Raw genomic sequence first — 23,814 nt, 5'->3', positions numbered from 1 at the left:
AATTTCAGATGTACAGGCAAACACATGATTACCATTTCCAAGGTTGCCTTGCGATCTAAGTTGTCTACTAGTGTTTCAGTCACACCATGTCTATTTTAGGCATCAGGAAGAAGAGGGAAAGGGTCAGTAAGATCTTTCCCCTGCTGTCATTTCCCCTTTAAGATTACTTCCAGAATTCTCTCCCAACAACTTCTGATAACATGGTACCAGTCTTAGTTGAATGGCTATATCTGGCTTTGAATAATATTGGAAATGTACTATTTTGGCTAGGTACATTACAGCCCCCTTAATAGTGTAGGGGTCTCATTAGCAAAGAAGGTAGGAAGAAAGAATGTGGGCAGTTAGTAGTCTCTGCCACAAGTATCAATTATCCATGCGAACAGCAAATTTTCAAGATGGTGGAAAAATAAGGAAGGACCCTGAGGTTCTCGGTCAGTTACAAGCATTAACAAGATCAGGTAGAAGAGAGGGGCTTGAGCTTTAGACCAGTGTGTTTAGAAGATACCGAGAGAAAGTAAGTAGCAATGGGATGCAAAGAAAAAAACAGGCATGCTTGTCAATCCTGATGTATAAAGAATATAAGAGGATTGCTTCCAGTGGTGTCTAGGGTTTAGTTAAGGCAGAGGGAGAAGGAATCTGAGGAGATGCACAGGATTTTGCTGATTATAAAGCAGTAATTCCAGGGATTATGGTAAAAGAATGGGGCCCTGTAGAAGAGGTATGGGCTAGGTTGGGATAAGAAAATATAGTTTATAGATGAGAGGAGAAAGGATGTAATGAGTAGTGATTTTTAACCTTATCACCTATCCATATGAGTTAAAGAAATGAATCTCTAATTATGTAAATGTACAAATACTCTATTATAAAAGTACTACCTGTATTATTAAAGATGCAAAAATAGAAATTTTTTAAAGAATAATTAACAATTATCAGTAGAAATCTGATTTTCTCTCCTACACTCTAGTGAGTTATCTTGCCAATCCCTTGGTCCCAAAGGCCGCAGTTTCAATATAGCATAGGGTAGGGACTCTGTTAGGGGAAATATGAGCAACCTGGCATGGAATTGATCCCTACTCTGAAGCAGAAGCTTTCCTCTTAAAAATATGAGCAAGACCACATAAAATTCTTGATAAAATTTTGGTAATACAGGGGCGCCTGGGTGGCTCAGTGGGTTAAGCCGCTGCCTTCGGCTCAGGTCATGATCTCAGGGTCCTGGGATCGAGTCCCACATCGGGCTCTCTGCTCAGCAGGGAGCCTGCTTCCCGCTCTCTCTCTCTCTCTCTGCCTGCCTCTCTGCCTACTTGTGATCTCTCTCTGTCAAATAAATAAATAAAATCTTAAAAAAAAAATTTTTGGTAATACAGCAAGACATAGCAGAGTAAATTTGGAGGAAGAAAAAGTGAATTACCAATTAAGAGATACTATCATGTGCTAGAGGTATCATTTGATCTGTGATCTCAGCAAATCAAATAACCAGGAAACATATAAAGGAAAAATATACACTGGGTGGCTCAGACAGTTAAGTATCAGACTCTTTATTTCATCACAGGTCATGATCTCAGGGTCATGGGATCAAGTCCAACATTGGGTTCCGTGCTCAGTGCATAGTTTACTTGTCCTGCTGTTTCTGCTAGTCCCCCCCCCCCCCGCCTTGCATGTGTACACTCTCTTTTTCTCTTTTCTCTCAAATAGTCTTTTTTAAAAATGATTTTTTAAAAGGTGAAAATATATTAAAGAGGGAACCACAAAACCATTAGAGAAAGGTTGCATCATTTTTTGTGTATTTCAGATAGGTGCCAGTAACTTGTGGAGGAGAGGAAATGCACGTTAGAGTTAAACTTGAAAAATTAAAACCATGGGGAAAACTAGAAAAATCATGTAACTGAATATCTAGCCCCTTCAAGGTAAAAGAACTTTTCCAAGCTTGGAATTTACGGGGTGGGGGGGGGGAGAGGAAAGGAAATAATAGCTTTGAGAACATAGATATTTCATGTCTCTGTGTTTTAAAACAGCATTCAGAAATTGAAAGATGGCATGATATATGCAGCCAGTATGTTTGCTTTCGAAAGAGCTCATTTGATTCACTGTTGAAGAAGAAATGCAACAAAAACACTGGGAGAAGAAACCTGAACAGCTCACAAAGAAGAAGTGTTAAGGAGTTCAGTCAGTTACAAGAAGAAAAGGAGCTAAGACAGGCACAGAGCTTAAACAGCTCAAAAGAGATGTGACTGGTTTAAAAGGAGAGAGCGGGACGCCTGGGTGGCTCAGTTGGTTAAAAGGAGAGAGCGTTCAGCCATGCTTTAGGAGCCATGGGGGGGGGTTGGGGGCGGGGAGATGATTAAAACCTTAGAGACAAATGAGACAAATGGGTAAAGGACGCAGCCATGTTGCTTAAAGAAATATATATATGACTGGTTAAAAGTAGAAGAAAGAAAAAGAAAATTTGGTCACATTTGGTATCAAAGCAAGAGACATTTAAAATGAGCTTTTTTTTTAGATTAGAATTTGGTTTTGGGTCACAATGATGCCCAGTGCTGGCTGTTGTGCAGAGAAAACAAAAGCACCTTGCTTTTTATACTCTGTGGCAATGTAAATCTGTACAGTACTTTTGGAACTCCTTTTTTTCCCTCTTGTTAATAACTACATGGATCGTGCTCTTTTCGGCAGCACATATACTAAAAAATAACTAGATGGATCAAACTCTGAAATTTGATAACGTGAAAATAAATGCATTAACAAATTAAACACCAAACTCTGTAATAGGAGATAGTCCTAAAAGCAAGACTAAGTATTTAAAAAGTAGTTTCTTCAGATAAAGCTTTTAAAATTAAAAACACAATAAATAACTGTATATCATGTGTATCTTAATACATTCTTAAAGAAGATATCATTGAGTAGCCTTAATTGAATTGGAATCTTGAGAGTACCTAACAGATACCCAAACTATGTTTTAAAGCTCTAGTAAATAAAGCAGTGATAGGCCAGTAGACTAATGAAGCAGGATAGACAATATACAGAATTGGGCCTTTTTATCCCATGGAAGCTTAATATATGATAATGAATGATAAAAGTGGCATTTAAATCAGTGGGGCAGAATGAGCTATTCTTTCATCCATCTTTATCTATGCAGAAAATGTTTATCGAAGGCCAAGCACTATCCTACATGCCAAGGGTACATCAACAAACCAAATAGACTGAAATTGCCATCATCACAGAGTTTAAATTTGAGTTGAAGTAGAGATGGTGGATTAATAAATAGAATATGATTACGTGCTGAAAGAAAAATAAAGCAGGGAAGGGTGATGGTGTTCATAAGATGCCATCTGAGGGGAGAAACATATCCCTCCTTTATACTGTGTAAAGAACTGCCACAAGACAGTTTGTTGAAAAGCAAACAACCAAATAGAAATTTGGCACATTTTTTTTTCTTTTGTTTTGATAGCTACTAATTCAAGAAGGTGGATATAGAGCTATCCAGTAAATATGCAGTACTTTTTTAGTAGTGAAAATGAAATATCACGTAAAATCTTGACACTGATAAGTTCGATACTGCCAGGCTTTTTTGTTTGTTTGCTTTTGAGGGTTTGAGGAAATGGTGCTTGCATATGTTGGAACTATAACTGTATTTTGGTAATCTGTTTGGAGGACAGTTTAAGAGTAGCTCTCAAAGATGAAAAAGATACATGTATATGACCTGGGTATTCCATTTCTTGGTTATTTGCCTCAGGGAACTCTTGAATGCAAGCACAAGAAGGTATGGTAACAAGATTTGTAGTAATAAACATCTGGGAACCACCTATATGTGCTTTCATTAGAATGATATATCCATAGTGCTGTCACAGATTTCCAGGACATATTTGGAGAATATAAGAGTAAATTACAAGTGGTTTATGTACACACCAATGGTAACAGTTACCACCAGACCTTTCACTGCTCCTGTCACGGGAAAAGCTATTAAGATCATGGTGTCACAGAGTTGGTTTTTTTTTTGTTTTGTTTTGTTTTGTTTTTAGGTTTAGCCTTATCTCTAATGTTTTTATTAACTTTTTAAAAAGGGTGTGTATTTTTTTTTTATATATATATACAAGTAACTTAAACAGTTCTCCCTGTTAGCCTCAACTCAAGTTATGTTTCCCAGTGTTCTAGCTCATATTATATATTTTGTTAGTATCACTTTTGGGCACTTGGTGAGTGCTATTGTACATGTGATTTTTCTGGTTGCCTTAACTTCCCAATTAAATTACAGGTCTTTTTAACAGCTTAGGACCTAGTCTTTTTTCTCTTCTCCTTCTCCTTCCCTCCTTTCTTTCTAACATAGTGCCAAAAGAGAAGACTTTACTTGATTTAAAAAAAATTGCTATTATCATGGATCTGTTACATTCTTTGGATAATATTTGTGTGTTCTTTATTTTTGTAATTAAGATCCATAATAAATCAGTTTTATTGCTAAAGTTTATTTTTCCAAAGTTTATTTTAAAGTTTTATTTCCAAATTCACTTAGATTTTAAATTATTTATTATGAAGAATGTATATTTTAAACATTCACTAATGGAAATTGTTCAGGTCATCTCATTTTTCTTTTCTTTGTAGGTCGTTTATATGCAATGCAAACTGGAATGAAGATTGATAGTAAAACTCCTGACTGTCGTAAATTTTTATCAAAGCTGATGGATCAGTTAGAAGCTGTAAGTTAAACACTGATCATTTACTTTCTGATTGTTTTAAGTGGCATTTTATTACATTCGTTTATGTGTATTTTGCCATTTTATAATTTTTTTTTATTTTTAAGATTTTTTATTTTTAAGATTTTTAAATTTTTATTTATTTATTTGAGAGAGAGACAGTGAGAGAGAGCATGAGCGAGGAGAAGGTCAGAGAGAGAAGCAGACTCCCCGTGGAGCTGGGAGCCCGATGCGGGACTCGATCCCAGGACTCCAGGATCATGACCTGAGCCGAAGGCAGTCGTCCAACCAACTGAGCCACCCAGGCGTCCCGTCATTTTAGTTCTTCCTCTTGGCAGCTATCAAGTAATGTCATTACAGCTGAGGAAAAACTAGACATTCTTTTTTTTTTTTTTCAAAATTTTATTCATTTATTTGACAGAGAGAGAGAGAGAACACAAGCAGGGGAGCAACAGGCAGAGGGAGAGGAAGAAGCAGACTCACCCCAACCAAAGCAGGGAGCCTGACACGGGGCTTGAGCCCAGGACCCAGGATCATGACCTGAGCCAAAGGCAGACACTCAATCAACTGAGCCACCTAAGCAACCTGACTCAATTTTTTTCATTCATATCTTACTGCTAAGGGAGTTGTAAGTTGTATTAAAGTAGATTTCTATCTTGTTATTGTAGGTGACCTTCAAGTCATTCTTTCATAAGTGACAAACCCTTTCTAATCTACTTCATACAGTTACATGGATTATTGATTTGGGAATTCTTAAATTGCTCCTACAATAATGAAATGGACTACTTATTTAGTGAAGGACAACGAAGGAAATAGTATCAATTGCCTATAGTCTCTTTGTCTCACTCTTGGTACCAGGAGAAGATAGTTTTATGGTCCAGGCATTCTTCCCTGCTAGTAGAAATGTGGTAGGTGACTAATGGATGAGTCATCTTCTTGAACCATGATATAATTTCACAGGTCGTATAGAAGTACCAATCCAGGGAAGATTGAAGGAGTTGAATTGGGTATCAGTGCAAGAAGACAGGAGTGGCTGTGCCAATTCAACTTAATCAGGACTCCACCCTGTGCCTCCCTTGCCCAGCTGTCCTGGCTTTTCTTTTAATAGTGTCAGGGTCTACTTGTGGTAATTTATGTCTTCAGAGGCTGTTATATTAATACCTGCAGCCTTTTATTTACTTAGTTCTATGACCTGCTCAAGAGAATTAGAAACCTAAATATTTGACTAGTTGCATTATTTTTTGTAGAGAGAATTTTAGATATTTTAAAAATCAGAGCATTTATAATAGTCATCCCAGAGCTTTTACATATGTTGAAAGTTACTCAGATCAAAACCTAATTACATTAAATAGCCCTGGGCAGTAGGGTTCTAACTTGGTTAGGTATGGGTGTCTGGCTTTCTGACCCAGAGTCCCTGTCATTGCTACTGTTAACCACCCATTGGATCTAGTGGCGCCACTGATGGGAATCCCGCTGCCCTTGAAGCCTGTCCGTCCTTCTACTTCTAAAGTGGTTTCTGTAGATACAGGAAAAAATTGAGTATTCTTTTTTTGAAGATGAGGTTAGGGAGAAGAATGTGTCTCACGCATAGCAGTACATTTATAAAATCATATTGCTAACAGACTTTGTATAGAATACCTCTTTATTAATTTCACAACATAACAGCAATAACTAAACTATCTTATGGATAAAACAGAAATCAGAATAGTTCTTTATAATAAGCAAAATGTAAAATCACATTTGTAAAGGGACTCAGCAAGAGTTTATTATTATCTAAATTAAATAACAGGTAGAATAAATCTATTCCATGGTGAGTCTGTCCCATCTGCCTGTGCTGTAATGTTTAGAATACAGTTGGAAAACTGAGTGTATGTTTTTCCTGCCAGATATTTCATGTTGAAGATGAGGTAAAGTGACATTCCCAGTTTTTTTCTAGAATTAAATGTACAATTAAAACATTTCATAGCATGGATATAATAAACTAGTGTTACATGTAGGGTTTTTTCCCATTTTTGTTCAGGGTAAGTATTGCTGTAGCTAAATCATCCTTCAGTTCCAACATTAAATCTCTTCTAGAACTTAACGTTATTCTGTTGTAACAATGAGAATATTTATTTTGCTGATTTTTGTAAAGAATCCTGAAGCCTTTTTTAAATTTAATTTTTTACTTTATATAATGTTTCTGGGAAAAGCCATTTTTAAGCGGTTAGTATGGTACTCAGATCTAATATTCCAAAAATCCATTTCATTCTAGTACAGCAGTCGGAATAAGTAGGAACTTTGTTGTGTTCAAAATATTTTAAATTATTATGTGTGTAGGAAAAGGATGTACTGACTGAAAATTTACAGTTGTGAATTGTGTTAACGAGGTATATATTTGTCTAAATTTTAAAAACTTCTGTAATCCTTTTCTGAGTTTGTGATCTCATACTATAGAATTAGATCTGTTTTACACAGTACGCTCTACGCGATACTGTTTCAGGATATAATGATTTCTGTAATCATATTTTTTTATATTTGATAGAAATTGAAATGGCAACAAATTAAAATTTTAAATCATGATTAGAGAATTTCCTAATTCCATTTTTAGGACACCTGATAGTTTATTGGCTGTTATTTTGAAATACTTGTTTGATGCTTTACATAGATAGTTGGGTGTGTTATCTTTTTATTCTTAGTTACTTTGATTTTTAGAGCTAAATTATCCTTTCAGGTTATCATGAGTGTGTCTTCAAAATTTTGTTAACATTGAGTTTTATTCTAAAAAACCTTGGGCTGAGACAGAGTGGTTTTTGCAAGATATCATTGATACATTTTTTACTGAAATGAATATAAAATAATTTTAAAAGTCTAAAATGGTACTTAGGATTATTTGTATTTAAGCATACATTTCTGTGAATCCAAAATCTTAAGCTTTGTATCTGATTTAATTTTAGCTTAAGAAACAGTTGGGTGATAATGAAGCTATTACTCAAGAAATAGTTGGTTCTGCTCATTTGGAGAATTATGCTTTGAAAATGTTTTTGTATGCAGATAATGAAGATCGTGCTGGACGATTTCACAAGTAAGTAAAGCAAGAGAAAAATTAAAATTGTAAGTTTAGTTACTATATGAGGAATTATCCAGTTATCCATTGGATACTTTTAAACTTCTTGATTAATGATTTAGATTTTTTTTTAATTACTTATAGAATATCAGAATGATTAGCATTACAAAAACCAGCCTGTCTTTTTAGAGAAAATGGCTGATTGAAAAAAGGCCAGGGTAGATTTATTTTTTTCAGTAATTATACCCCAATTAGCCATTCTTTAACATTTGGTAAAATCTAAGATTTGATTTTAGCCAGCAACAGCCTGGTGCAGTGATACTGATTTTTTTTTTATTGTCACAAAACCTGCTAATTCAAATGATTTGTCATTACATTGTAATGATACTTAAATGGAAAGAAACACATATGGCTTGATACAGATTCAGATAATACTGTAATTGATTGCTTCCCCGCCCCAGAGTGTGTGCATATGTTGAGGGGGTGCGGTTGGAGAGGGCAGGCAAAGGGAGAGGGAGAGAGAGAATCTTAAGCAGACTCCATGCCCAGAGCAGGGCCCAATCTCACAACCCTGAGATCATGACCTGAGCCAAAATCAGGAGTCAGACAATCAACTGAGTCACCCAGGTGCCCCTGTAGTTGCATTTTTTAATAAAAAATATACTATAAAATCTTGCCGTAGTATATTTATTTGTATTATGAATGTTATTACTTTTTCCTAATAACAGATTACAAAAGGAGCTTCATTGTGTTCTTGAAATCTAATTTTATTTAAAACATTTATTTCAGAGTACTGTTGTAAACACTGGAGTTTTTTTTTCTTATGGTTACATGGCTAATTCTGCAGCTTAATGTTTTTCATTTAACTAAGTCAGCTTTTTCTTCTCTTTTAGGAACATGATTAAGTCCTTCTATACTGCAAGCCTTTTAATAGATGTCATAACCGTGTTTGGCGAGCTCACAGATGAAGTGAGTGTACACTCTGTTGCTTCAATAGCCTGAGCTCAGTATTTTTGCTCTCAATGAGTGTTGTAACTGCATTTGGCCTGTCCGAAATGTAGTGTAAGCAAAAAAATGTAATTTTAAATTTTCTACGGGCCACATTTGTAAAGTAAGAAGATGAAATAATTCTTAATGATTTACTTTTTGTAGTAAAATTCTTAAATCTAGTGTGACTTTTACAGTTGAGCAAATGCACAGCTGTGTTGGGCAGCATGGGTTTAGCATGTGATTTTATTAAGTGCTTAAATATTACTAATCCTGCCTGCTGTCAAATTTCTACACTGTTATTTGGTACATACACTGGAGTCAGAGGCTTTTAGGGTTGGGTTTTTTTTCTGTTTTCATTTTTATTCAGGAATATTGTGATTTGTTTCATTGTAAAGCACACAGATTTGTTATCTTCTGAGATGTTTCATATCCATTTTAGCATTTTGTTTTTCTTAACCTTTAAGATAAGTAGAGCATATACTCATTTTATATATGAGCAAATTGAGGCTAAGTGACAACAACTTAACTGCTGTTAGTTCAGTGTTGTTTTCACTGTAGCACGCTTTGCCATTGGCATGGAAGATGTGTTTTTTGAGAGAGGAGATATGAATCTAGAAATAGAAAAAGAAAAAAAGAGCTACAAATGAAACTGATAAAGGTATGTTATATTAATGATTTGAAATTTATGAAAAGTATTGCTTTCTGTGACGTGATTTTTTCCTAAATGATGAGCAGCTCATAGTAAAATTGCAAACAAAATAAAGTATGATCTGTAAGATGTTTACATTTTCATAAAATAATATAGCAAAACTGCAAAAAATTTTTTATATTTAAAACAAAGTTAAGCTTTGGGATTGATAATTATAAGTTAGATTTTTGCATTACTGCAAAAGAGATGTGCAGAACATTTCAAGGTTATGTCCAGTAAATAGCAATTTTTTATTATGTGGGACTGTCTCTTTTATTTCAAAACATCAGGCATCCCTGGCCTTGCCCACACAGCATTTCCCAATTATTCCACTAACCAGAAACCACCCCCAGATATTTCCAAAACGCCCTCTAGGGTATGGGGCAGTGCCCATCGAAAAGTCATGTTTTCAAGTTGCCTTGAGACAGAGTAATACAAGAGAAAAATGAGACCTGGAGCATGAAACCTCAAATGCTTCCCAGTGGTTATTCCTTTTTTTGTATTCTGAAGGCTCTGTGGATCCGCTCTGTTTAGCAGCCTCTCTGCTCCCATCTTGTGTTCTGGCTGATCTGGAGCTCTTTTTCCTCTGTGTACTAGCTACTTGAGGGTACAGAAGTGCTTTAAACATGGTGATGGACTAGTCCTCTTCAAAGTTTTAGAGAATTCAGTATGGTTTTAGAAAGTACCAGGTAGGGTGAAGGAGAATAATGGGTTCAGATTAAAAAATAAGTCCTAAGACAGATCAGACAATAAAAGGCCTGGCATCTTCAGTTAGTGGATTTTTTGAATGAAGAACTGGACTCTGATTTGCTTTGTATGGTAGGAACCTGTGGAATGAACTAGGCTGAGGAAGAACTACAAGTCATTTGACAAAAGAACTAGTTAATGATAATTGTGGAACTGTGTACAAGGTAGGTTCTTTACTTGAAGAAAAATAATGTGTTCAGACCTTTTATAAATTTTTGTCAGCACAAACATAAGTCAGCAAATAAGACTCCTGCAAATAAGAAGACAAGGAATCTGCACAACAGAGATGACAGTTGAAGTTAGATTAGACACACCCTCACGTAAGAGGATAGTTTTGATAGAGAAGATGGTCAAGTCAACATTCTGGTAAATACTTAACATTGAAAATGCAAGAGGAAGACAACAAATACAGAAATAAGGATGTGGAGACACTCAGGAGATCAGCAAAGGTCATGATACGGGGGAGCGCCAGATTAGCAGGGCCATTTGCCCCGTACTTCCCAGAGGGCTCTCCCTGCCTCGCCCATCTGCTATTACTTAGGGGAACTGCTCCCCTATCTCAGAAGGAAGACAACAGTTGTTTGAACTTACAGGTGCCAACCATGAGGACCCCAGATAATAGGTGAAGTAATAGATACAGGAAAAACAAAATATCTAGAAGTCTTAAGTGAGTAATGCAGGTTTTGTTTAAAAAAAAAAAAAAATTTAAAGATACATACATAACCTGCACACATAATTAGCATGAGGTCCCTCTGCATTTCAGAAAAAAATCTAGGTTTATATTTAGGTGTCCTTAACAAAGAATAACTTCCTTAGTTATTTGAACATAGCAGCTAAGGCAGGGATTCTGAATTGGGCAAACAAGAGAGCTTCAAAAGGAGTGGGGGGAGATTGTAGAGTCTGAGCATGCTAATGAATATATGTAGCAACAGAGTAAAGGGCCATTTTCTAGAATGTTGGCACTCTTTTCTTTTCCTGTCTTACACTCAGCCTGCTACCTGAGCTCTTCTGCCTTGCACTGGTACTAGACTAAAGTAGGAAATGGCATCTGTGTTGGTGGTTAAAGGACCCAGCTAGCTGGAAGGATCTGAAATGGCTCAGAGAAGAGAAGTTAGGCATTCTAAGACCAGCCTAAAAGGGAAGTTCTTCTTATTTTATTGGGCTGAGGTTATTCCTTGTGCCTTCATCATGTAAGTCATCATGTAATTCATGCATATATATATGCATATATATTTATTTATTTATTTATTTAAATATTTTATTTATTTATTTGACAGATAGAGATCACAGGTAGGCAGAGAGAGAAAAAAGGAAGCAGTCTGCCTTCTGAACAGAGAGCCCGATGTGGGGCTCAATCCCAGGACCCTGGGATCCTGACCTCAGGCAGAGGCTTTAACCCACTGAGCCACACAGGTGCCCCAGTCATGCATATTTAAATCAAGAAATATGTACATGCACAATTAGTGTGTAATTACATGTAGGTGCTTTTCACTAACTTACACATGTTAAAACATGCAAAATTTGGAAATTCAGGGGAAGATGTGCATATCGAAATTTATAAACTGCTTGACACACAGTGCTGATGTATCTCATATTCAATATCATACAATGATCTTATCCTTATATGACTTGTGAACTGATATTTGCCCATTAATTGAGGTTGACTAAATACATAAAGTCAGCCAACAAGGAAAGTAGAATATGGATGAGACTGTGCATCTGCCACTGACATAATCCCTAGGCCAGCCAGTTTTATCAGCATAGTTAAAAATTCTTTTCTCTTATTTTAATGTTGTTTTTTTGTTCCGTCATTTTCCATGTCTGGAAATGGCATCTTCATTGTCATTACTGAGATTTAGATTTTTCAGAATGATGGTGTGAAATGTCAAATAATTGTAAACCAAGCTCCATTGGTTTAGTGAAATAGGGAGAAATCCACTCTAGCTGTGACTTCAGCAGCTTGTCATCAGTACAGATGAGCAGTATGGTAACTGGTAGCAAGACTTTCCCCTAAGTCCTCATTGTTGTCTTTTTTTTTTTTTTTAAGTTTTTATTTATTTATTTGACAGAGATCACAAGTAGGCAGAGAGGCAGGCAGAGAGAGGGGGAAGCAGGCTCCCTGCCGAGCAGAGAGCCTGATGTGGGGCTGGATCCCAGGACTCTGGGATCATGACCTGAGCCGAAGTCAGAGCTTCAACCCACTGAGCCACCCAGGCGCCCCAGTCCTCATTGTCTTAAGAATATCTGGGGCTTATACTTATTTACTTGTGATTTAAGCCTGATGTGCCCAAAACAAGGCATAAACTCTTATAACATTTATTTCAAAATAACTATTAAGAAGATGAGCTGTTTTAAAAACAATGGGTATAAACTGGCTACTCAAAGCATTTAGCAGTTTTAACTCATTCCCTCCTTTCCACTTCCACTGTAGTTACATCCTGTACTTGGAAAACACTAGCAGACACACAAACAGGAAACAGAAAGGTGGGAAAAGAATGAGTTTAAGGATTTCAGGTAGGCAGATTTTTTTTTTTTTTTAAATATATCTTCCTGTAGGTATAGTTCAGGACTCATTAACTTATTTGTTCATTGATAAGGTTAAGTACAGTGCTGCATTTGACTAGAGAATATGCTGGGGCGCCTGGGTGGCTCAGTGGGTTAAAACCTCTGCCTTTGGCTCAGGTTATGATCCCAGGGTCCTGGATCAAGCCCCACATCGGGCTCTCTGTCAGCAGAGAGCCTGCGTCCTCCTCTCTCTCTCTCTCTGCCTACTTGTGATCTCTGTCTGTCAAATAAATAAGTAAAATCTTAAAAAAAAAAAAAAAAAAAAACTAGAGAATATGCCAGAGCTTTTTTAACAAAGCTAAAACTTTCCTCAAAAATAGTTGTTTTCCTTACTTCTAAAAGAATGCTCTTTTGAGAAACACAAAATCTCTAATAACAGAAAATGTGAAGTGGAAAGGCATTATAACTGTCTCATAATTTTTATTTGTGTATTTTAAAATTCTCTTAATTTTATCATCTTTATAAACAAGGGAGTGGTGGTTTTTAATGTAACACTGTACTTTTTTTTTATTATTAACTTATAATATATTATTTGCCCCAGGAGTGCAGGTCTGTGAATCATCAGGCTTACAAATTTTACAGTCACCATCGCACATACCCTCCCCAATGGTTTTTACATTAATGTTTTCTAAAATTTTTAAAATACTACATTTTTTTGCTATCAGCTCTGAGAATTTATTGTAAGAGAGATAGTAGTCATTAGAGGCAAGCCCCACTGAACTCTAAACCAAGAAGTCATTTTACTTCTTTGGACTTGTTTTTTCTTCTGTAAAATGTGAAGCCTGGATGAGCAGGTCTCTGAGGTCCTCTGCAGCTCCACCAGTCTCTAGGAGTGTGTGTTCCACATGTGGGAGAGGTGATAAAAAAGGAACAAAAAGCAAAGATGAAAAAGAAAAGGAGAGATGCAAAAACAGTTTTAGGTTAGAATCTATAAAAGGAGGGGTGAAAACTCTAGGAGGTTATATAAATGAAAGGAAAAAGTTAGACCCACTGAAAATATGATAGCACAAAACAAATTTCTAGTAGGAGGAAGGAAGAAGAAAGCTAACATTGCAACATGGGGAGTGGGCAAGCTGAACACCTGGGGCCATCTGTAGGACGTGTATGTGAAGATTTTGAGTCTTCTAATTAAATTCTTTTTAGCTAATGTTCCAGTCTTTTAAAAAATTCCACTGGTTCACAAGCCACATGACTACAGTTTACCTAATTTATTTTCCTATTTGGGGTTCCTTTTTTCTACAACATATTTTCCTCTGTTAACTGTTTTATTGAAGGACCTAACAGGGAACTGTTCACTTCCTGGCATTGCAAGTCCAGGCTCCTGTCTATGGTACTTCTTCCCAGTCCTCTTTTATGTTCTTCAGCCTGGTCTCCCTTACTGCCTGCCCGGTTTCTGCCATTGATAACTGTTGTGTTTAGCCTGCATGTGTAAGCCTTACCTTCTCATTGAGTCAGCTACATTACTCTTGCCCTTACATGAATTCCCCTGTTCTCTCAACTGTTAGAGTCTTAACTCTATGAATATTATAGTGTAACATACTGTGTTAAGTTTTGTGGATTATTTTTTGGAATAAAGTATACTGCAGTCTCTTCAAGAGGGGACTTAGTCTCATTTTACTCTTACATCTTCTTTGGCATTAAATGTAAATTTTTGCTGAGTAAAATCTCAGGGTAAAAAACAGTGGCTGATCGTTGATATTTCAGATGTTGCTACAGTTCAGCTTTTCATTTTTCTATCTGTAGATGGAGATAATGTTCAGACTTGTTTACACAGAAATTCTTTCCTAAGTCTTCTAAAATGTTAATAGATCTCTTTTACTCACAGCATTTTTCTTGGTTATTTCCTGATATTTTTCACATCATTATTCATAGTTGCACAAAAATGAAATCTGTATTTTCTTTAGTCTACAACTCTTTTGTAAAGATACTTTACCTGCCATCTCCTATCTCTGTTTTAGTTATACCTATTTAACTCTTTTAACTGTGCCTTTTATACTTCCATCTCAGTATTTAAATATGTTATTGTATAAACTTCTAGCAATCCTATAGCTATATGGAAATCAGTATCCCAGTTTTAGGGATAGAATCACCAGAATGTATATAATTTATAATTCTGTATTTTAAAACAAGGGATGTTCAAAACATAAATATTTTGTTTCCTTCCTATGGCATCTTGTACAGTCTGTTCATGGCCAATACTGTTGATAGACTTTTATTGTATTTTAGATTTGTTTCACTTTTAGCATGTTTGGGAGCAGAGAACATTTGCCTTTTTCCTTTGTAACAAAGTCTTTTGTTTAGGTTTAATACCGCTAATTTAGGAAGAACATAAAAATTGCAGGTAAAAGATAATACTTGTTCTCATCTGCTGAGTTTCTGCTAATTTAGGGGAATCAAATGAATATGGTATGCTTTCCTTCCCTCACAGAATTTGTGTTCTAATGTGGGAAGAGAAGCAAAATAACTAATTATGAGGACTTATGGTATAGTAATGACAGAGTACAGGGAAGATATTTTATTCCTGCCATTTGCCTGGCACTATGCCTAAACAATTTAGATATACCTTACTTCATCTTTTACAACTCTGAATTATAGTAAGAAAACCAAGAGTCAGGAAAATAAAAGTAACTCGTCCCCACATGCTCTGGCCCAGAACATCACTTCGTGTGATGAACATCCAGCCTTTTTTTTCCCTTTGTAATTTCTATTCTGTTGCAACTAACAGTTTTATAAAATACAAGTAATTATTGAATTACTAGAAAAGTGAAACTTAAAAGGAGACCTGTAAAATCCAAGCCAATTTGTTACAGGTTCCCTCAAGGCTTTTAGTTTCTGTATGGTCTTGTCACAAACTCATAAATGGTTTGGACACTGGAACTGGGACCACATTTTGATTGGCACTGATCTAAAGCCCTCTCTGGAAACCCCCAGGGAATCCTCTTTATATACCAACCTGACTCTCCCTGCTCAGAAACAGAGCTTTGCAACATCTCTGCAGTGATTATATATATGAATCACAGGCTGGGAAAGAGGTAATCTGTTTAAATATCCATTTGTACTGAAAGATTCTGAATTAAGCCACATCTTACTGGTAACCTAGAAAACCATGATAGACCAGGAGAAATGATGTGCTTACGAAAGGATGTGTTCAGGACATATACCATACCTTGGGTTTTCATGCTCTTACTGTATGTACACTGAAGGTCTCATTCTTAGCATTTACAATAACAAAAAAATATAAAGGTAGTATCTCTCTTACTAGAGTAGGAATTCCACATACTTTGAATTCATTTCTGTGTAATAGTTACTGCTTAATCGTGAATGAATGGTACGTGTTTGCATGCAGTGTTAGCATAATGTGACTTAAGAATACTACAGGCATTGGCCTCTGAAGTCCATACGTGACTTCATTAGCTGTGTGACTTTGGCCAATTACTTGAATTATGTAAGCCTGTTCCCCTGTCTTTAAGGTGAAGAAAATTATAATGACCTGTTTTGTCAAGTACTCCTAGATTTCAAATGAGAAATGTATGTAAAGCCTTCAGTAAATAGCAAATGCTTAAAAAACACAAGTTCTTGCTTTTACTACTCGATGGTTAATGTTTTATTGTGCTGTATTACAAAGGGCATCAGCAAATACATGAAAAATTTAATGGAAACCATCCTAAACTGCTCAGTTTTATATATTTATTTAACATGAATCTATTCAAAAATAGATGGGCTTTATATACTATATACTACTATATGTGGAGGTCCAACATGTGCAGTTGGAGTCCCAAGAAAGAGAGTGGAAAGAAAATGTAGAAGAAAAGATATTTGAGGAAATAATGTAAATTTTCTATATTGCATCCAACAAGTTCAGTGAACCCTAAGTAAGATAAATAAAAAACCATACCCGAGAACATTATATAGGCAAACCAGTGAAGTTGGGTGGGGGAAGAGAAAATCTTGAAAGAGCAGTCTTGGCAACCAATACATTATACACAAGGTAACACTGTTTTGAAGGATGGTTGACTTCTCATTTTTTGAAAAAAATGGTGGCAAAAAGATAATGAAATTGACATGTATAATACTGAAAGAAAGAAAAAAAAGAACCTGTGAATTCAGAATTCTACTTTGAACAAAGCTATCCTTCGAAATACAAAAGTAAAATAAAAGACCTTTTCAGCAAATTAATTCATTGCTAGCAAATCTGCTCTAAGGAGCTAAAGAACTAAAGAACCACAGAAACAAAGTTTTTTAAGCTGAAGGAAATGATAACAGGTGGCAGCTTGGACTTAGAGGAAGGCGAGAGGTACACTGAACATAGTATGTAGATAGATACATTTTTTAAAAATCTACATATTTTCTCTTTTCCTTCATTTCTTTAAAAAGATATCTGCCTATTAAGTAAAAACTATTATACCTGTACATATTTGTTAAACCCAAAAGAAGACAGAAAAAGGGAAAGAGGGTAACAAAAACAGATGGGACTAATACAAAACAATTAGCAAATTTTAGGCCTGAATATAGTTATATCAGTATATACTATATATGTAAATGGACTGACACTCTATATAAGAGGCTTTCAGTCTAGATTAAAAAAAACAAGCTATAACTTTATACTGCTATAACTTTATACTATTTACAAGAGACACCTTTTAAGTACAGAAACACAGATACTTTGAAAATGAAAGGATAGAAAATACTTAATGCAAATACTAAGTAAATAAAATTCCAAGTGAACACATTAATATTAGACAAACTTTAGGAAGATGTGTTAGTAGAAGTAAAATGGGACTTTGAATAGCAATAAAGGGTTCAGTTCATCAGTAAGATATTACAGTTATACATGTACACAAAATAAGTTTTAATTATAGAAAACAAAAATTGATAGAAATAAAAATACAGAAAAATTGATAATCATAGTTTGAGATATTAACACTCCCTCAATCATCCTTAGAATAAATAGTTTAAAAACAGTAAAGTTAATAAAGACTGGCCAAATACTGGCTAGAAAGTAGAAAAACAAAGAGTTTTCATACATTGCTTGGTGAAAATGATAAATGTTATAACCACTTTGGGAAAAGATGTTTTCTTTCTTGCTTGCTTTCTTTCTTTTTTTTTTTTTTTTTAATTTGAAGTTAAATATACACCTATTCTTTTACCCAGCAATTCCTCCTTGGTGTTTATCCAAGAGAAAAGAAACTTGTGTCCCGAAAAAGACTTGTTCAAGAGAGCTCATAGGAACTTTATTCTTAATAGCCCGGGGCTGGAAACAGCCCAGGTGTCTACCAACAGAGGACTTGATAAATGTATTGCTCTGTACTGGGATCTAAAATGGTAGTACTGATACACCCTACAACATGGGTGACTCTTAAAGGGATTATGCTGAGCAAAAGAAGACTCAATACAAACTGATCCCTTCATACAAAGTACTCCAATATACAAATCTATTCTGTTGAAAAGTTAGGATTTGTATCTGGTGGGGGATGGGGCAAATTGATCTGAAAAGAGATACAAAGGAACCTTCTGGGAAACCAAAAGTGTTACGTTTTGATAGGAGTATATTTTATACAGGTATATCTATTTGTTAGAACTACCTAAATTATATACAAGATTTATGTATCTCAAGGTATGTCAATATTACTGCATAAAGCTAAATATTGAATTGTTGTTGGTATTTGTTTTTAATGCTTTGGATTGGCAGTTCGAAAACTGCTTACTCTGTATTCTATGATTGAGCAAATGAGTAAATATATTGAGAGAGCTAGGTTTCTCACTTCTGGGGAAAAAGGTTCAACTAGGGTGGGAGAAGACTAGATTCTGTTAATGGCTTTGGATTGGAATTGGAGATGTCCATATTATTCATGCTTTTAAATATATTTGATAGAGCAAAGTAGATATATGTGATAGTATAGTGATTATGTAGTAGTATAGGTAGTATATATGTATACTATAACTGTATATATGTACAGTATGTATATTTGTGTATATACATAGAGCATACATTCATAGATGGGTGTATACATGCACATAAAATTTAGTTCTTATATGTCTGTAGCAGAGGGACCTGGAAGCAATGGTGCACCAAATAGCAGTGAGGGCACACACCAGTGTCTTATTTTGGGTTCCAAATACCATTCATCTGTGAAAAGAGCCAGTTCTCTTACAGAAAAGGCTGGATTTAGGACTGGGTCAGGAAAGGTATTAGATGAATTGGACCTTTGTCCTGTGCCAGAAAGTAAAATATTCATATGATTTTGGGGGTATGTCAAAAGGATCCAGAACAAGCTGGAAAGGGTTTCCACTGTCCATGTCAGGGACAATTTGAGCATCAAAGTAGAGTGATATTAATAGATGAAAACTACTTGAGTAAAATAAGAATGGTTGGGTCTGTACTGAAACATACAGAGAAATACATGACTGAATTGATGAGTGAATGAATGAGTGAATAATGGAAAAACAGAAGGCCCTTTATAATAGAATTCTAATAAATACAGAATAGTGATAAAGGTAGAAATAATTTATGAGGTTTAAAACTAATAGGTGGGAAGTTTGATGAAGAACAGGATATTTGCTTTAGTCTCTATTCCCTCAAATTGCTTATTTTAAAGGAGGAAGTAATAAGTCTCTGACGGAGAAACATGGTGTCTGACACCACTTTTAACCAAGTCATCAAACATGACACAACCAGTATTGGGACCAACCAATACCATGTGCTTTCTAGTAAGATGAAGTGAGAAAGACAAATATCACTTCAGTGCTAATCCTGATAAAAATGCATAATCTGAGCCTAATTACGAGGAAATATCAGACAAATCCTAAAAAATAGACGTTTTACAATTAAGTTGACATTTTTTTTTTTTAAACATGAAGGTCAAGAAACATTAACAAAGGCTGTTCAAATTAAAGACTAAAAAGACATGAAAACTAAATAATGCAAACTTCTTAAATTATATAAACCTAGGGAGGTAGTAACTATGGGGGACATATTTGGAACAGTTGACAGAAGTTGTTCGGACTGCAGGTCATAGAATACTCTTATATAACTATTAAATTTCCTGATTTTAATAACCATTGTGTATGAGACTGTCATCGATCTTAGAAAATGGGTAAAGAAAGGATAAGAGGCACAGTGACTTCCAACTTAATCCTAAATGGTACAGAAAAAAAAGTGATACAATTTGCATATTAATATATGCATAAATGTGTATATATTAATGGATAGATAAAAATGCAAACACTTGGGGAATCTAAGTGAAAGGTATGTGAGAGTATCTTGTACTTAGGGCAAAACTTTCCTAAGCTTGATAAAACTGCGTAAAAAGTTATTTCACAGAACTATATATAGAGAGAACTATATATATGTATGTATGTATTATTTTATATAGTTTTTAAATGTTCAATAAATCTCCATAGGAAATATATGTAATTTGTGACAACAAATAATTCAGTATTGGAATCATTGTGGTAATAAATTTGTTGAATATGTATTTTTCAAGCATTTCTCATTGTATTTTGTCCCTTGTTCTGGGAGTTAGAGCCCTTGTTGTTTATATACTATATTTGGGAGAATTGAGGAACTAAGAATATCTAAGTATTATCTTTGATGTTACCACCCACTTGGAGATAATTCCTTTCTTTTGTATCATTAACTGCTTTGAAATGTTAATGAAAACTATGGATTCTCTCCCATGCATTTATGTATTGCATTTTTGCATATAATTCAGAGGGTTTCACTGACAACCTCAGCCCTGGCCACTAACCCTTCTTTGCAAGCCTAAGTCAAACTGTGTACCCAAGTATAATATTCACATTTATTCATTAGCAAAAATGTTTTACTCTAGTTCAGTGTTTTTCAAAGTGTGGTTCCAAGACAACCACCTTCAGAATCATTTGGCTATTTGATTTTTTTTTTTTAAGATTTTATTTATTTATTTGATAGAGAGAGATCAGAAGTAGATGGAGAGGCAGGCAGAGAGAGAGAGAGAGGGAAGCAGGCTCCCTGCCGAACAGAGAGCCGATGTGGGACTCGATCCCAGGACCCTGAGATCATGACCTGAGCCTAAGGCAGCGGCTTAACCCACTGAGCCACCCAGGCGCCCCTTGGCTATTTGATTTTTTAAAAAACGTGGATTCCAGAATCTGCTGTCCTTTCCTTGATCATCAAATATTAAGCTCTGCTATACATCAAGCATGGTTCTAGGCACAAGTAATGCAGCAATGAGTAAAATCCCTGCCCTCATGGGAATCTCAGTCTTCTGGTGGAGACAGTGAGCAAATTAATACATCAAAATGTCCAGTATGTCAGATTGATAAGTGCCATAGCAAAACTCAAGGTAGGGTTAGGAAAGTTCATTTCAGTAGGGTGGTTGGGAATGGCTTCACTGAGAAGCAACATTTTAGCAATGCCCTTGAAGAAGATAAGAGAATGAAATGTAAAGATGTTCAGGAAGAGAACATCTTTGTCTTCGTAAGACAAAGTGCAAACCGTTTGAGGTAGTAAAGAGGGTCTATTCAAGTTTAAGAAGTATCAGTGAAGATATAGTATAGTTAAATCTGGAGTGAGAGAGGAGACTGATAGGAGGTAAGGGTGAGGAGTTCAGCTAGAATTGATGGAATTTAAGTGCTATTTTTAAAGCATTTCATAAATTAAAGTATTTCTGGTGGTCAAGGATGGAAGTAAGTTGGCCCATTAGTTCATTTTTAAATAATCAGAGTGAAAGGTAATACTGGCTGAGATCAAAATTTGCAGTAGGAAAGGTGCTGAGAAGTAGTTGGACTCTGAATGTATTTTGAATGGAGAGTGGACAGACTTTAAAAGATTTGTTGGTAGATTATAAGAGAAATACAGGACTAAAAATAACTCCAGTGATTTGGGCTCGAACAACTGCAAGAATGCCATGTACTGACATGGGGAAGAACAAATTTAGTGGGGAAAGATCAGAAGTTGCTGTTGAACTCTGAATGCTTTGAACTATCAGGTGTACAGTAAATTGTTGAGATGAATCAAAAGTTCACAAGAGAAAACTGAGCAGAGAATATGAATTTGAGATTTGGAGCATAGGGTGATACTTAAAACCATTACACTGAACAAGATCAGCCAGGTAAAGTGTTAGAAGAGAAGAGGAGAAGTCCAATAACTGAAGCCTGTGGAGGGTTCCCCACTTTGTAGATAAAAAGAATCAGGAGCACCCAGCAAGGCAAAAACAAAACAAACAAACCAAACAAAAATAAAAACACCCAGTAGACCTTGATAACCAGGAAACCCAGTGAAAGGACATTACAAAGAGGAGGAAGTGCTCAACTTTTCATGCTGATAGAGTCAAGTAGGATGATGTTCAGGTTTGGGATTTTGTAAGAGAGAAGTAATCTGTAACCTTGACAAAAGCAATTGTAGTGGAATAAACACTTGACCAGGTGGGTTCAAAACAAAAATCCAAGAGACAGAATGGGAGCATACTCTTTCAAAGTGGCTTTTTGGCATGATAATAGAAAATGATTTTTATCAGATTTTCCATAGTTTGGACTAAGAATCTATTTTTTTTATTATTATATCCTCATGTAATTTTTATATGTACCGGGTTTGGGAACCCCTGCTGTAGCCTTTGGTTTGCATTTCCTAACCAGTCATTCTTCAATGTAGCAAATGCACATGATTTAAAAATCAAATGAAAATTCTTACCACCACTGACTCTTGTGTCCAAAATTTGCAGTTGTCAGTGATTCTCATCAATCTAGTTACAAAACAGGAACTTAGAGGCCACAGACAAAAGTAAAAGTTCTTTTTGTAATTCCTGTTTCCCAGAAAGGATGTCTAATCAGCCAAAAGGAGTTAAAAGATCTCAAAAATATTGACATCTTGAAATTTTCCTCTTCAAATACTCTTTGATATCTAGCATCCTTTATTTTAAAGAAAACAAAATTAAAAAGCAAATTAATTTTGAGTACAGCTGCCAAAATTTTCTGTGAAGTATTACAAGTTCCAGTTTGTGGTGGTGTCTTGAAAATAGTACGGAATAAAAAATAAACAGTTGTATTGATTTATCTGTCTGGGGAAATTTTGTAAAAGGTATTTACTAAAATGAAGCCATCTCACGTTAGAGTAATGTTTTTAAACTTCACATACTAAGGAAGGAACTCAGCATAGTTTATACATCTTTACCCTGTTTTTTACTGTAAAATTAGGAATGAAGGAACCTCCTAAAGTTATCATAATGCAACTTAACCCAGCTTAGTCTTTAGATGGTGTTAAATTATTTTGAGCCAAGAAAAATCTGCCCTATTTTTAAAGGTCCCAAAGGAAGGCAAATTAAACTTTCCTAAGCAGTTTATTCATTTTCTTTCAAAAGGGTCCTCTTTATATATACCAAATTATAGCCTCTATTAATATGCATTAAGTAGCTGACCTTTTAAAGCCAGTTTTACCTTATTTCATATATTCCCATCTGAGTTACAAATTGTAGTATGCTAATTGTAGCATAAGGTAGCCCTGAATGAGTGGATGGCTTCACTGCAAAATAGTGCAACTTTGGGTAAGTCATTTACTTTTGTACTGCCATTTGCTCCTATTTATAATACTGGATTGCAGAATTTTAAGAGAGAAAGGTGAAGAAAATATCATAGACTTTAGATAGTACAGTGATGGAAATTATTGCTTAGCTTTAATTTTGGACTCCCAAAGTTCACACCTGCCTGTTCATCATGTTATCCCCAGCACTTCGGATCTGTAACTGACTTGAATAAATGATTAATTTCTGTGCTGGTAGGGAAGTTGATAAGAGAGTAAACATTTGAACTGAACCTAAGGAGACTCCTGTTGGAAGAGGAAACCATGTTTAATAGGAAGACTAGCAGGAGAGAAGACTGCAGATGAGAAAGAATCTCATCTGGATTGAGGGGAGATAGTAGGAAGTAGAGTAGACTGAAACAGTATCCACAGTGTGGAAGGCCTTGAATTCTAGGTTAAACTGTATTTACTTCATTGACCCAGTATTTTAATATCTCAGAGCCCTGTGACCTCCCTAAATTTCAAGGTTATTATGAGAACCAATTAAGAGAAAAATGTGTAAGTGCTTCAGAGCCTGTAAGGTACTATAAACATGCTGGTCCAC

General features: G+C 35.4%; 1 protein-coding gene across 1 annotated transcript in view; it reads left to right on the top strand.

Annotated features, from left to right (window-relative positions):
* VTA1 (vesicle trafficking 1) overlaps positions 1-23,814 on the top strand; it is a 64,878-nt gene that overhangs the window by 14,921 nt on the left and 26,143 nt on the right. Inside the window, exons 2-4 of the mRNA XM_082730858.1 lie at positions 4,591-4,685; positions 7,619-7,746; positions 8,622-8,697. Coding sequence (XP_082586984.1) covers positions 4,591-4,685; positions 7,619-7,746; positions 8,622-8,697 — 299 coding nt within the window. The remainder of the gene's footprint in view (positions 1-4,590; positions 4,686-7,618; positions 7,747-8,621; positions 8,698-23,814) is intronic.

The sequence above is a fragment of the Mustela nivalis genome, assembly GCF_964662115.1.
Source record: "Mustela nivalis genome assembly, chromosome: 5".
NCBI classification, from domain to species: Eukaryota; Metazoa; Chordata; class Mammalia; order Carnivora; family Mustelidae; genus Mustela; species Mustela nivalis.
Note: the sequence above shows the minus strand (reverse complement) of the source record. Positions and strands in the feature narration are given on the sequence as shown.